At 33.9% G+C, this 14,772-nt stretch overlaps 2 protein-coding genes across 2 annotated transcripts; one reads left to right on the top strand and one right to left on the bottom strand.

Annotated features, from left to right (window-relative positions):
• The first annotated feature begins 205 nt into the window (after window positions 1-205).
• On the top strand, window positions 206-3,763 carry LOC143633700 (glycerophosphodiester phosphodiesterase GDPDL3-like). Its single transcript, XM_077101951.1, has 8 exons — window positions 206-401; window positions 1,124-1,430; window positions 1,539-2,150; window positions 2,220-2,255; window positions 2,339-2,623; window positions 2,714-2,856; window positions 2,938-3,424; window positions 3,565-3,763. Exons 1-8 carry the CDS (start codon window positions 306-308, stop codon window positions 3,759-3,761), a joined length of 2,163 nt encoding a protein of 720 aa, XP_076958066.1. The 5' UTR covers window positions 206-305; the 3' UTR covers window positions 3,762-3,763.
• Window positions 3,764-3,908: 145 nt separating this feature from the next.
• LOC143633708 (EH domain-containing protein 1-like) lies at window positions 3,909-8,996 on the bottom strand. The gene is made up of 14 exons (XM_077101958.1): window positions 8,795-8,996; window positions 8,625-8,704; window positions 7,964-8,114; window positions 7,753-7,808; window positions 7,610-7,679; window positions 7,517-7,566; window positions 7,326-7,439; window positions 7,119-7,221; window positions 6,356-6,405; window positions 6,111-6,239; window positions 5,758-6,009; window positions 5,582-5,661; window positions 5,369-5,495; window positions 3,909-4,523 (listed from the first exon to the last, which is right to left on the bottom strand). Exons 1-14 carry the CDS (start codon window positions 8,877-8,879, stop codon window positions 4,194-4,196), a joined length of 1,677 nt encoding a protein of 558 aa, XP_076958073.1. The 5' UTR covers window positions 8,880-8,996; the 3' UTR covers window positions 3,909-4,193.
• Between the last annotated feature and the right edge of the window lie 5,776 nt (window positions 8,997-14,772).

The following is a 14,772-nucleotide window of genomic DNA, read 5'->3' as shown; positions in this document are numbered from 1 at the left end:
AGTTGTAGACTGTAAACATGTTTATCGGGTTGGTGGGTTCACACCCATCCCACTTAATGGTTATGAGAAACTCAGACAAGGACACAAGTTGTACGTTATTTGTGTGGTTAAAGTTTAAAGAAGTAGCATAATCATATGGCCATTTGATAGTGGAAACTTAAAAACAGTCTATTTGACTTTTGAGTGTTGGATTACCTGTCAATCTGACTGACTTAACTCCCACAAAAACCCAAGTGCTGCACTGCACTGAACTGCACTGCACTTCTCAAAAGTCAAGTCAAGTCAACCGCGTATATTTTCCGGCGATGTTTAACATCCGGTACCTTCTCTACCTGTTACCAATAATCTACTCGCTCTCCTTGATCGCTGCTCAGATATCCGATCACGCAACTTCTATCTGGTAAGGATGTGCATGGGTCGGTTTTTGCCCATAACTGAGTGGTTATGATTATAGCTGGTCAGTTATGGGTTAGTTAACCATGAATTTGAACATAGCTAGAATAGCTCAAAACAATATGATTGGGTATTATTTGGGCATGAATATTTGTGCTTGAGTTTTTTTATTATAGAATGCCAAGTACTTTTAATTAATCATTACTGGTGAAATATATAAAAATAAAATAAACGAATAGGCGGGATAACAACAAAACAATATGCAGAAATGAGTTTTTCGGAATTATAGTTATTGAAATCTTGTTTTTTGATCCACAATGTCCCAAGAAAGATTTAGCGGGTTGGCGATGATAACTATCGAGAACGAAACATTAGAGAGCATAGACTGCGAAGAGTTGATTCACCAATTTGCTATCAAGAATGTTAAGAGAGCTTCACAAATACTCATTAGCTATTAGCCCATTCAATATGTCATAAACTCATTCTAATACCATGATTTTGCTAATTGTTATGTTTATCGCTATAACTTTAATCGGCGTATAAAAAAATGTTTACATTATTTAATACGTTAAGGTTTAAGGGGCAATTTTTTTGCTTGCCCGGGGCACGTGAATTCTCAGAGCCGACCCTGCAATTATGGGTCGGTTAATTCAGTTATTTGTGTACCTCATTTAACAGGCATAACATTTATAATGTGTGTGCATCTTTCTTTCTTATGATATGTTCTTAAAATCTACTTGCAGGAAAGCACCCATTAGTGGTCGCAAATGGTGGATTTTCAGGCCTATTTCCTTCTTCCAGCTACAATGCCTACGAGTTTGCCATGCTTACTAGCGTACCCGATGTAATTCTGTTGTGTGATGTACATTTAACTAAAGATAACATTGGCATATGTTTCCCGAATATTAATCTTCAAAATTCTTCTACAATCGCTACAATGTTTGCTAATAGAAAAAACACGTATAAAGTCAACGGAGTACCCGTAAAAGGATACTTTCCTGTTAACTTCACCATTGCTGACATACACAAAGTCTTCTGTAAGTCCATGCATCATTTTCTGTTTCATACAGTTGGTTGTCAATGACATAATGTCAATGTTTAGTATGGTTAATAATAAAAGGATAATATTACTATTATTGTTACAGTAACACAAGGGATCTACTATAGGAGCCCGTGTTTTGATGACTCTTCCAGCATTCTTACTGTTGATGACGTGGCCGGGTTAAAACCACCAGGGTTGTGGTTGAATATCCAGCATGATGTGTTTTACCGCCAGCATAATTTGAGCATGAGAAGTTATGTGTTGGCTGCTTCAAGAAAATTTGGTATTAAATATATTTCATCACCTGAAGTGAATTTTCTAAGAAGTATTGTGAAAAAATTTAATCCAAAAACAACCAAATTAGTTTTTCGGTTTCTTAGACCGGGTGACACCGAGCCTACAACTAACCAAACATATCGTTCGCTTTTGAGGAATCTGACATTGATCACAACATTTGCACAAGGAATTATTGTTCCTAAGACATACATATGGCCTGTCAGTAGTGATTTTTATTTGCAACCGGCTACTACTTTGGTAACCGATGCTCATAAAGCGGGTCTAGAAGTTTTTGCTTCTGATATGGCAAATGATGTTCAACTTGCTTACAATTACAGTTATGACCCTGCACTTGAGTATCTCCAGTATGTTGACAACGGTGTGTTTTCTGTTGATGGCGTGCTTTCTGATAACCCAATAACTCCATCTGTAACATTTGGTAAGTCATTAATATTATGTTTCTTTGTTACTCTTCAAGATTCTAATTTCTATGTATGTAATATTACAGATTGCCTTTCAAACTTGGGGAAAAACAAAACTCAAGGTACACGTATATTATTCTGGATATTAAACTATATTAATGTATTATTAATGCTGACTTGGTTTTTTTCTTTATTATTTGTTCAGAAAAACCTTTGATCATATCATATGAAGGAGCAAGTGGTGATTACCCGGGGTGTACTGATTTGGCATATCAAAAAGCTGTTAATGACGGTGCAGATATTATCGATTGTCCTGTTCAAATAACAAGTGACAGAATACCTATTTGTTTAGGTTCAATAAACCTTCTTGATAGAACGAATGCCGCGCAGTCGCAATTTACTACTTTGACATCGCCCAATACCGAACTTCAAACCAGTGCTGGAATATTTACCTTCAGTCTCACTTGGGACCAGATTCAGACCTTACAACGTAAGTATTCTACTTGCTAGTTTTATATCATTATTCATTCACGTTACGGTTTTTTTTATATTCTTATTTCCTTTTTCTTTTATGTTTTAGCTGTAATGCGCAACCCATTTTCAAACTTCGGTTTTTCGAGAAATCCAAGATTCAAAAAATCTGGCAACTTTATGAAACTATCAGACTTTTTGGACTTTGCTAGTAATGCTACTTCAGTTTCTGGTGTCTTGATCAACATTAAGGTGAGTCAACAAATCAACATAATTTCATTCCTTTATTAACTCATACAAAAGTGATACCATTTTTGTTCTTACAACTTGCAGAATGCAGCTTACTTAGCTGCTAATCACGGATTGAGTGTAACAGATGCGGTAATGAACATTTTGAATAAATCTAGAATAAATAAACAAAGGACCAAGAAAATCTCGATCGCGTCACCGGATAGTGCGGTTCTGAAACTGTTCAAGGCAAGAAGCAAAAGACATGAGCTTGTTTATGAAATTGATGAGAAAATAAGCGATGTCCTCAACTCAACAGTTGCAGAAATCAGTAAATTTGCCAATTCTGTTATTATTGGGAAGGAATCTGTGTTTCCTAGAAACAGTGGATTTCTTGGTGATCAAACCGATGTTGTTGCAAAGCTTCATGCTTTCAAGCTCCCTGTGTATGTAAAGGTTTTTGATAATGAGTTTGTTTCACAGCCATTCGACTTCTTTTCAGACCCGTATGTTGAAATTAACACGCATGTTAATGGAGCTAAAGTTGATGGTGTTATTACATCTTATCCAGCCACTGCTTCCAAATACAGAAGTAAGTTTATTTATTTTGTGAATGTTTGTTTTGACTTTGTCAGTCAAACCTGTATATGTCACATATAGTTTTTTAGTTTTCTCATGACTCCTTCCTCTTTGTATGTACCTTATTAATTTATAAGTTTTGGTGGGATTTAGGGAACCGTTGTCTAGGGTTAGCAGCGGACAAGATACCAGCATACATGAGTCCAGCAGGGCCTGGCCAGTTATTATCACTCATGACACCTCTAATGATGCCACCGGCTGCGGCTCCAAATCCTGTTTTGAAAGATGCTGACGTGGCTCAAGGACCCATACCTCCTACAAAACCATCTGGCAGTGCAGCTACACTCTAAAACTGTGGTGAGGATTCTGTTTATTGTTGTTGCTTTTGATACCAAGTACTGTCTGTAATTTGAATTTAATTTGGCATTTGTATGTATTGTGGCATACGAATCGTGAACTTAAATCAAGCTGGATAAATCTTGAATCTTCAATACCAAATAACCATACATGACATCATCCCCTCCATGGGGAATTTTTAAGAACCTCTATACTATGCTACATTTTCTGTTAATACAGTTGGAAGGACGTCAACCTACTAGCAAGTTGCAAAACGCTATGTGCGCATACTCCTAACAAAAATGACATTAACTATATGACACCTCCTCAACAAAAAAGAAAAATAAACATCAGATGGTCCTAACTCCCTGCATCTCAAAGCCTGCAGATGGATGACATAACATTATAATCATATGCATCGGTTAAACTTCTCTAAAACGCCTTGATCATTCATACGGATTTCTAAAGGTTCTCAAAAGATTCGGGATATCATAAGCGAGCATGTCATCAACACCTTGTATCATTTTCGACTTCACTCTTTCAAATTTGTCTATATTGTAACCGTTTAACGCCTGTCTAAAGGTATCAACATTTGGGAAATCACCCGGTGGTAAATGATGCTCCCGTTGAATCTTTTCAAAAACTTGTTCAAGATTATCAATTAGCCTCTGTTGAGCCTTCGTCTTCCCGATCCAGCTTGGCATCTCCTTTTTTAACTGGTTGATGATGTAAGCATGAATCTTTGCTGATCTAGCTCGTTTCACAAACTCGTTTATCTGTTTATGATACATAAACTATAAGATTAATAACATAAAAAAAAAAGAAACATACTTTCTTAAACTGCATGAAAATATCTCTCAACCTAATTTTTATATTATTTAAAGAGCAAATATCATTTAAAACCAACATACTTTTTTGTTTTTTTTATTTCACAAAATGTTCAGCACATTCTTTTACATGTTAACATTGAACAAAAGAGAAAAAAATAATAGTTTTAAACAACTTGGAACCGGTACACCAGTTGCTTTGCTTACGTGTGTATTCTTTATCCCAGTTGTTTTTTTAAAACAATTTGGATGTACCTGCTCCGAGTTGTTTAAAAAGGGAATTTCACAACTTTGTTTAAATTTAACATTCAGAGGGATTTCAATATGCAATAAAATGTTGAGGGACTTTGGTAAGAAAAAAAGCTATACTAAACTTGTCAAAAATACACAAAAAGGTAAGTCCCTCAAGCAACTCTTTGGGAGATAAAAGTCTATAATAACGTCTTTTTATCTTTTAAAACAGTCAAAATAAGACCGTGTAAATTTTTAAGGGGAAAAAGTTAAACGTCATGTTATCAAACTTGGGTCGGTTTAAGGGATAACAAAATATTTATTTTAAACTTTTTTTGCATATGTTCGCGCATTATAGACAAGTTTAGGGGCTTTAATATACCTAAACTTGATTGAGGGACTTTTTCGTCTATTTTTTGACAAATTTAGGGACTTTAATATACCTGAATCAGGCTGGGTGACTTTTTCACGCAAAATTTGATTGGTCTTTTTATGGTATTTGCACCAAGTTAGTACATAACCAAACCCAAATTAAAAAATTTTAAAATGAAAAATTAACTCACTCTACGGTCACAAGACTTTTTAGGTATGTCTTTTAAGTCATTAAGAAGGTCATCCTGCTCTTTCTCAAATAACACTGTCCCGAGTGGCCCATCATCAGTTGTGTTTATCGGCTTGTCATTAAACGAACTGGCCACAAAAATACATCATGTGAGTTTATAAAACCAAAAACATTAACCAAAGCCAAATGCAATAAAATGGCAATCATAGCGTACCCGATGTAAACACGCATAACCTCTGGAGTGTTTAAAACTTTACCAAGTGACCACATTAGTGCACCATACACCCTCATGAGCTACAAACCAAAAATAAAAATTTAAAACAATACTAATCACTGACCAACTTTAGAATAAACAAGATTAATATTGACCAAAAAGTTTTGTTTTCTTACTTGTTGGGTATCAACTTGATCAGCCTTGTTCAAAACCACACGGATTTTGTCATCATGCCCTCTTAAAGATGATATGACACGTTTGAATTCATCACTTATATCGAGTTTATGAGGATCAAATAGAAGTAAAATCATATCACATTTTGCAGCAAACCACGACGTGACACCTGTGAAGTCATAGCTTCTTTCTGTTCTTTGTTTCTCTCCTGATAGAACTCCGGGAGTGTCGATAAATGTGATATGCTCCAACAACTATTTGTGTCAAACAACAAAACATATGATCAGTTTTATAGAAAATTAAATAATATATTATTCTCACATGAATTTTGCATGCTTTAATAATAATAACTTACAGGATGAGCCATTTGAGAGCACTGGAATTTAGACAAGAATGCACTTCCAAAAGTAGTTAGACCGTTAAACGGCATGTCTGCTTGAACAGCAACCGTATTCCCGGGAATACTTCTCTCATCAGTTCCATTCTGCATAGAACAAAAGAAATAAGATTATGTAAAGCATTTCAATTTATTTTGCAATTTTATAAAATCCAACAAGTTCAACTGCCATATAAAGTATCCTAAAAGGATCTATGACATACCATGACCGCAACGAATCTATCTGTTGTAGGCTCAGGGCCAATATGTGCTCCTGATGGAAAGAGATAACAATAAGAAACAAAGATAGAGTTGTGTGGTAGACGTGGCAAAAATGGGTGGGTTGGGTAACTAGTCTATTCAGTAGGGGTGTAAACGAGCCGAGCCGAGCCTGAGCTTGACTTGTTTAACTTACAGAGAGCTCGAGCTCGGCTCGTGAGTAGTTTTCAAGCTCGAGCTCAGCCTAGGCTTGATTAATTTATTACATATTAATTAATCTATATATATTTATATTTATTTTTGAACATATATTTCAATCATACTTTTATATATAACATAATATATATTATTTAGTTATTTCAAACATGATTATATATATAATAATTAAGATAAATGTATATTAAATAATAATAATAATAAATTAGGCTCGTCAGTTGGCTCAAGCTGGAAAAGTGAAGCTCGGGCTTGGGCTCGTTTACTAAACAAGCTTATCTTAGGCTCGAGCTCAGGTTCATTTAAGCTCGATTCGAGCCTTTAACAAGCCGATCTCGAGTAACTCAGGTCTCATGATCCTATTCGGGCACTTTTTTGTAGGGTCGAGATTGGGTTAATCTCAAACATTTCCTACTAGATATTGTATAAAAGTTGAATAAAATGATTTGAACTATTTTTGTATTTTATGTGTGGCCTATACTAGACATAAAACATAACCTGAATTGACCTCTAACGGGCATTGTTGATGGGGTCAGGAGTGATCGAAGAACATACCTGGATAACCACTTCTAAGCAAATGTTTTATGAATGTTGTTTTCCCAGTTGAGTATTGACCCAAAAGCATCACCATAGGCTTGGCTTCAAAATCACTGTTTGTCTAATACAAGGCCCAGAAACAATCCATAAGAAAACTAATTATAATTGGCTTGCTAATAATCAAAATAACGGTCTAAAGTTCATCTGAAACACTATCTAACTTACCAATGTGGGAGAAACAAACTCATTAAACCGATGCATGGTTTCTAAAGGCTTTAGTTTCTGAATGTATAGCTTCTTCAGGCCATCAACGATTGACGTAACAGACTTTAAGGGAATCTAAGCATTCACAAAGAATACTGGGATAAAAACATTTTTCTCAATATATTCAACTTGTTGAAGATTAATCATAATACCTTCTTTGTATGCTTTCCATGAGCTGAAATCTCAACCTGAGAACCGCCACCTGAAACGGTATAAAAACTGTACATCAGACACTATCCTCTTACTTTTTCCCCAAAAGACATAGTAATTACCAGTGAAATCAACATCGCTCGACTTTTGATGTCGCTTGTGCTTCTGCAAATGTTGATAAACAAATTAGTGCATCTTTTCGTTTATTCTGCTAAAAAAAACCCGATGCCATACTTACCGTTAGTAAGATATCCAGGCCCTCCATCGTTGGTGGTTTCAAATCTTCGGCACTAACTGCAACAACACAAGATTTACACCCGAATACACATAATCTGAATTTACTAACAAATGACATAGTTTCAAAGAAATCAAGTGAGGTGTATAAGTTCCTGCCTGAGTCTACAAGGTCACTGCTCACTGTATGCCCGGTTTGAGCCAAAGAAATCAACTGATATTGACACAAATTGTAAAATATGAGTTTCTAGAGCTGTCCGATGTAACAAAGATATAATGAATGAACAAATTAACCACCTGCATTGCAGTAACAAACTCTTTGAAAGAAAGAAACCCTTGCCTTTTGGTATCCGCAATCGCCCACACCTTATAAAATCGAATTAGGCTTCAATAATACAAAATCCAAATTTCTCCACCAGGCAAACTCGAGCTCAGCACATGAGTAGTTTTTTTAGCTCGAGGTTGGTTCATTTATTATTTATCAATTACTTTATATACATATTTTGATTATAACTTTTATATATAACATTATATGGATACTTTCATCCAAAAGGTTATTATTTTATTTTATTTTTTTACCTGGGGTTTTAGACTTTTAGTTTTACAAATCTTGTCATTTCCATCCACATCGCTAACCTCGTCTATTTTTTAGCGTTAAGTCATGGGCATTTCTGTCTGTTTACCTATTTGTCAATTTTATTATTTTTTTAACTCAGCAATAATATTATTATCTTTATTAAATAAATATACATATCTTAAATAATAGACCGCTGATGCTCGTTAGCCTGATCGAGCTCGATAAAACTCGGCTCACGAACAGCTTGACTCATTTAGTCTAAATATAGCAATGTAGAAATAATATGCAGGATTAAAAACCTGTTTGAGATCTTGTCGAGATAAATTGGACATGGCGAAAAACTTGATGGCATCATTTCCGGTAAGGCGTCCATCGCCATCTGAAATATTAATAAACAAGATCAATTTTGATCAACTAAAAAGCAGATAATAATAATAATAATAATAATAATAATAATAATAAGTTAAACCTGAGTCAGCGCAAAGGAACCAATCTTGATAGAGCTTGTGATGTTCCTTAGAACAGCTATTGATCGGAGCCGAAGCAATATCCATTGCAACCGAAAATCTGAAATTATTATTATGATAACAATTCCAGATTCTCGAGGGGCTCCAAATCAAATCAAAAGGTGTGATTCGTTTCTATTGATTCAACCAACTTTATTTATTTAGAATGAATCGAATCGAATAGAAACGAGTCGAATAATCGAAATGAATGAAAGAAAGAATGTTGAGAAATTGCAAGTGATTATGAAATTTGGTTCCCTTTATTCACTCCTCCGTCTGAGGCGCCAAACCTCACAGATTTTGGATGATCTGAGTTGCATAACTAACGGCTACGGAAGTGGGTGGGTGGGTGGGTGGGCCCCCAAAATAATATTATTATATCTATACAAACAAGGATTTAAGACCCGTGTTTCGCGAAACGACTATATACATAAAAACGTTAAACCACAAACGTGTTGCGAGCAACGTGATATCAGCCTGTATCGAGTTTCGATATTGGAACTAAACAAAAGAAATACAAAATAAAACAAATTATTACATGTAGAACAAAAAAAATCAACACGTTACAGCTATGAACTGACGCAAATACGGGTAACATAATTTAGTATGCCAAAAAAAATATTCTAAAAACGCGATATCAGTTAAAACATGGATATAAAACATGTGACGATAGAATAGTTTTAAATATGAAAACGTTTCGATCATTGTAAAGGCCAACTACAACTACTAAAGCAAAGTTTAAGAAAATCGTTTAACCGACAAATAAGACATGTAAAGCTGACAATTGCCCAATTTTGTAACATCCTAGAATTTTTCAAGAATAATATTTTATATATTATTATTATTTATGAAGGAAAAGTTACTTGAAGTAATACAGAAATAATAAAATATTAAGGATTGATGGAATAGGCTAATTAGATGGAATTAATTATAGACCAAAAAGAAAATACGGGCCTAAGGTCCATGGGCTTAAAGGAATATAAATACCCATTAAACCCTAATCCTTTCTATTCTTATTCATCTCTACATCATAGCTTACACCTTGAAAAACACACACAAACACCCTCTATCAATCGGCCAAGGTTCAAGACCAAGAACAACAACCAAGCTTGGATCTTGATAGATATTGACTATACCAGCAAGCTACAAGCCTATTGTTGCATACCAAAGCTAACTGTAGCCTAAAAGCGTATAAAGGTATGTTCTTTACACGTAAAGATTATGTTTTTAAGAACGATTTGCCCTAAGACTTGGTAATAAGGCAAATCGGGTATTGTTATAACATAAAAATGTAAACTTGATGTTAAAAATGGATTTAGTAGACTCGTTAGTAGGTACGGTTCATGTAAAAACCCTAGATCTAGCCTAAATGGGGTTGGGATCGATAAAGGTTCAAGCTTTATGGACACTCGGACTAGATCTTAGGCTAAGGTTGATATGGAAAGGTTTAAGGAGTAACATGGTGCTATAATGAGAGTGGATGAAATAAATAATGATAATAATAATAATAATAATAATAATAATAATAATAATAATAATAATAATAATAAAAGTATGAATACTAATCAGTGGGTGTATTCGAATAGGACAAGTGCCCTATTCAAATACCTGGAAGAGAGAAAGACATAAGGAAAATACAAGGCCCATTACATGCCATTCGAATACAAGCTGTGTGCTATAATGCTAATACAAATGTATTCTAATCACCTGTCATTCGAATATAAATGTATGCTAACACAAATGTATTCTAATCACATGCTATTATAATATAAACGCATGCTAACACAAATGTATTCTAATCACATGCCATTCGAATACAAGCTGTGTGTTATAATGCTAACACAAATGTATTCTAATCACATGCCATTCGAATACAAAGGTATTCTAATACAAATGTATGCTAACACAAATGTATTCTAATCACATGCCATTAGAATACAAATGTATGCTAACACAAATGTAATCTAATCATATGCCATTCGAATACAAATGTATTCTAATACAAGGCTATTAGAATAGACCAGACTTAACCATTTATGGTGCAACCTAAAGGAAGAGTATAGGATTAGGAAATTGATACGTGTAATTGATATACAGTTAGCCGTGCTCAATTGAAGAAATGAATCACTATTAACTCATAAAGAAACCGGAGACATGTGAGTTTCTAGCCCCACTTCCTTGTTATGTTTTTGGAGCTGTGTGCATACTCAATGTGAATGTTAGTGCACGAAATGGTTGTCCGTAGCATTCGAATAAGTTATACATAGTCTAGATTGTTTATTTATTGTAAATGGCCCATTCGCTATGGTTTGTATAGCGAATGATGTCCATTCGTTATATGCTAGGCTAGTTCGTTATGGTAGCATAACGAATGAGAACTGGTTCGTTTAGTGATTAGCCTAAACATAGCGAATTAGGCTTATGTTAACGAATGGGAGTGTGCAGCCTATATATAGGATGCTCCCATTCATAATTATGTGAGTTCACACACATGAGAGATGTGAGGTTCTCCATAAGTTATTATTATGTATTTATCCACCATAATGTATTCTCTCCATATTTATCAATAAACTATGTATTTAACGTAACTTTGATTCGTATTGTATAATCGATGTATCATAGCGGCTAGATCCGTGAAAGGTTTCTACAATACACTTAGCTTAAGTGGTAAGTGTATGCTATATATGATATATGCAATAGAATGTATGAATGGACGAATGATTGTCGGTACGTGAACGATCTTCGGACATTGCATGTATCGTCCAGGAGTATGATTGTTAGATGAATGATGTGAAGAAAACCCTAGAGTGTTCGTATATGTGAGGTATGTGTAAGCAGGTACATGAAAGGTATGTGAGATCTATGTCCGCCATAGTAAGTTAGGATGACAAATCCCTTTAAGCTTCTAGTGGACCTAGACTCGATATGTGATAGCGTAAATAAGGATTGTGAACCTTATTAGCGTTCATTATACAGATATTATATAATTGAGTATGTGTTCCTTCTATGGGCAATAAATATGGTTCTTTTTATGGATCAGGTATAGGGCTCCTTCTATGGATAATGTGTAGTGGTCCTTCTATGGAAAGTATATAGGGTCCCTTCTATGGGTAACGTTTAAGGATCTTTCTATGGATAATATCTAGGGATCCTTCTATGGATAGTTTATATAGATTCTTCTATAGATGATACAAGTTGTTACTTCTATGGATAATAGAAATTGTTCTTCTAATAGATATTATGCAATGGTCCTATTACGGATAATTATAAAGTGTCAAGAATGAAGTTCAGTTTATGTATGAATATGTATCTTCGGATACGTATACGTGAGTGTATGATAATGTATTGTACATTGTCTGATTAACTAGAACTCACTCAGCATAGCCGACTTTTAGTATGCACGCAGGTGAATATGTTTAATGAGCTAGCATGAGGATAACACATGGCATGGATTGAACGACTGACATATGAAGATGAAAGGAATGATGTTTAAAATATGATGTTTTATGTTGTGTTTTAAAGACAAGTTTGAATATTTTTGTAACGAATGATTGAAGTTAACGTTTTCGCGAAAGTTTTAATTAACTCTGATTTGTAGAACTGTGTTTATGAGTAAATCCGACATGAAATATAGGGCACCGGGATCGGGGCCTAACAAATTTTAAGGTTTAAAACTATGGTTGGTGTTAAATATAATAATTAGTTAAAACATTTAGTAAAATAAGGGGAATAAAAATCATATGATAATGGATCTTTGTATATTTTATTAAAAGAAACGTATATTAATATAAATAACAAAAAATAAAGTTAAGCTTAAGTAATAAAAAAATGCAATATATAATTGATATCAATTTTTCTAAGTAGTAGAGTGCTTGTGGTTGTAACCTATAAAATAATAGGGAATTAAAGAGTGAAATGAATAGCAGTTTTGTGAGGGGAAGGAAATCTCATTTTTAATATATATACTAGGATTTAGGATCCGTGTTTTGTGACGGGACTGTTAATTCTAGCAAAAAAAGCATAAGTAAAAATGTTAAACCATAAATTCGTTGCAAGTCGATGCGAAGTCAGTCTGTATCAAGTTACGACCACTACAACAAAAAGGGCTTTTTAGGACATTTTGTGTGGGATGCATGTAAAATAAGGTCCTAAAATCTATTTAATAGGACAAATGAACATTTGGGGTCCTTTTACAATATACGCTACAGAACCGGTGTCCTAAAAAGTTATTTAATAGGATGGAGATTCTTTGGGTTCGTATTATTATATAACTTAATAAGACACTTAAAATGTAAATCCTAATAAAGTAATCTATAATACATGTAGTTGGTGTCCCATTATGTAGTAATGTAATAGGACACTTGATCACTGGATGCCTTATTATAACATAAGTTTGTAAGACACTTTATACTTAAGTCATAAATGATCGGTGTTATAGGACCCTTTCTAGTCGAAGTCATATAAGAACATAACTTAATATGGCATTTTACCCTATGGTCTTATAACTTTAAATTTTTATAAGATGCTTACTCATTGTGGTATTATTATAATACACCGTAATAGGACATTTTATATTTGAGTCATAAAACATATGTTTTATAAGACGCTTATTCGCTAGAGTTTTATTATAACGTAACTTAACAGGACACTTGACACTTGAGTCTTATAACTTTAACCTTTATAGGACGCTTAATCATTGTGGTGTTATTATAATACACCATAATAGGACACTTGATATTATAGTCATAAAACATCTGTTTTATAAGACGCTTATTCGCTAGCTAGAGTTTTAATATAGCATAACTTAATATGACACTTGACACTTGGATTTTATAATTTTAACCTTTACATGATGTTTAACCATTTTGGTGTTATTATAATACACCGTAATAGGACATTTGATATATGAGTCATAAAACATCCATTTTATAGTACGCTTATTCGCTAGAATTTCATTGTAGCATAACTTACACTACTACATAAACAAGCTTTTGCTACAATTTTTTTCCTATGGAAAAATCCGTTGAAAAATTGGCTAGGATTTTGCTACGAAATTTTTTTGCTAAAACTTAGCTATGAATATTCCATTGCAAACTTAATCCGTACCAAAATTTGTAGCAAAACCCATAGCAAAATCAAGAAAAACAATATTCATATAATAGTTAATAACTACCCATAGCAATATTCATAGCAAATTTGTGAAAACAATAATATTATAAAAATTGTAACAAAATTCATAGCAAAATCAGTAGCAATATTGAAAAATTTTATATTTGAAAATAGTTTTAATCTATTCATAGCAATATTTGCAGCAGAATCATGAAAATAAATATTTAAAAGTTCCAAAAATAAAACTTTAGTAAAATTCATAGCAAAATCTATAACAACTTTGCTAAATCTTAACCAAGGATTTACTATAAACTTGTTTTTCTATGCTTTAGCTACAAAAGTTTTATTACAAACAAAGTTCGTAGCGAAAGTGGTATCCAAGCCCATTGCAAGTATTTACAAAACAGTTAAAAATTGTTATGAATGATTTTGAATAAAGATAAAGATAAAATTGTAAAATATAATTGGATGTTGCCAAATAATTTAACGGTTTTACTGATACAACCCTTAGGGGGTGTTTGGTAGAGAGATTTGATTGGGGAGAAATGGAATTAGAAATATTTCTTTTGTTTGTTTTCCACTTTTCATTTTTATTTCTCTTTCTATTTCTCTAAAACTAGAGAATTCCATTTCTCTTTAAAACAAAGAGAAATCCATTTCTCAGCAGCCTCCTCATAGCATGTCACCACCTCGTCTCCGGCCACCACCTCGTCTCCGGCCACCACCTCGTCTCCAAGTCTGCAACCGCCACCTCGTCTCCAAGTCTGCAACCACCACCCCGTCTCCGCCGTTCGCAGTGGTGAACACAGAGATGGTAACCGGTTGTAGGTTG

Source organism: Bidens hawaiensis, unplaced genomic scaffold (genome assembly GCF_021521415.1).
Source record: "Bidens hawaiensis isolate Kalapana, Puna unplaced genomic scaffold, B.hawaiensis_p1.1 tig00006862_1, whole genome shotgun sequence".
NCBI classification, from domain to species: Eukaryota; Viridiplantae; Streptophyta; class Magnoliopsida; order Asterales; family Asteraceae; genus Bidens; species Bidens hawaiensis.
Note: the sequence above shows the minus strand (reverse complement) of the source record. Positions and strands in the feature narration are given on the sequence as shown.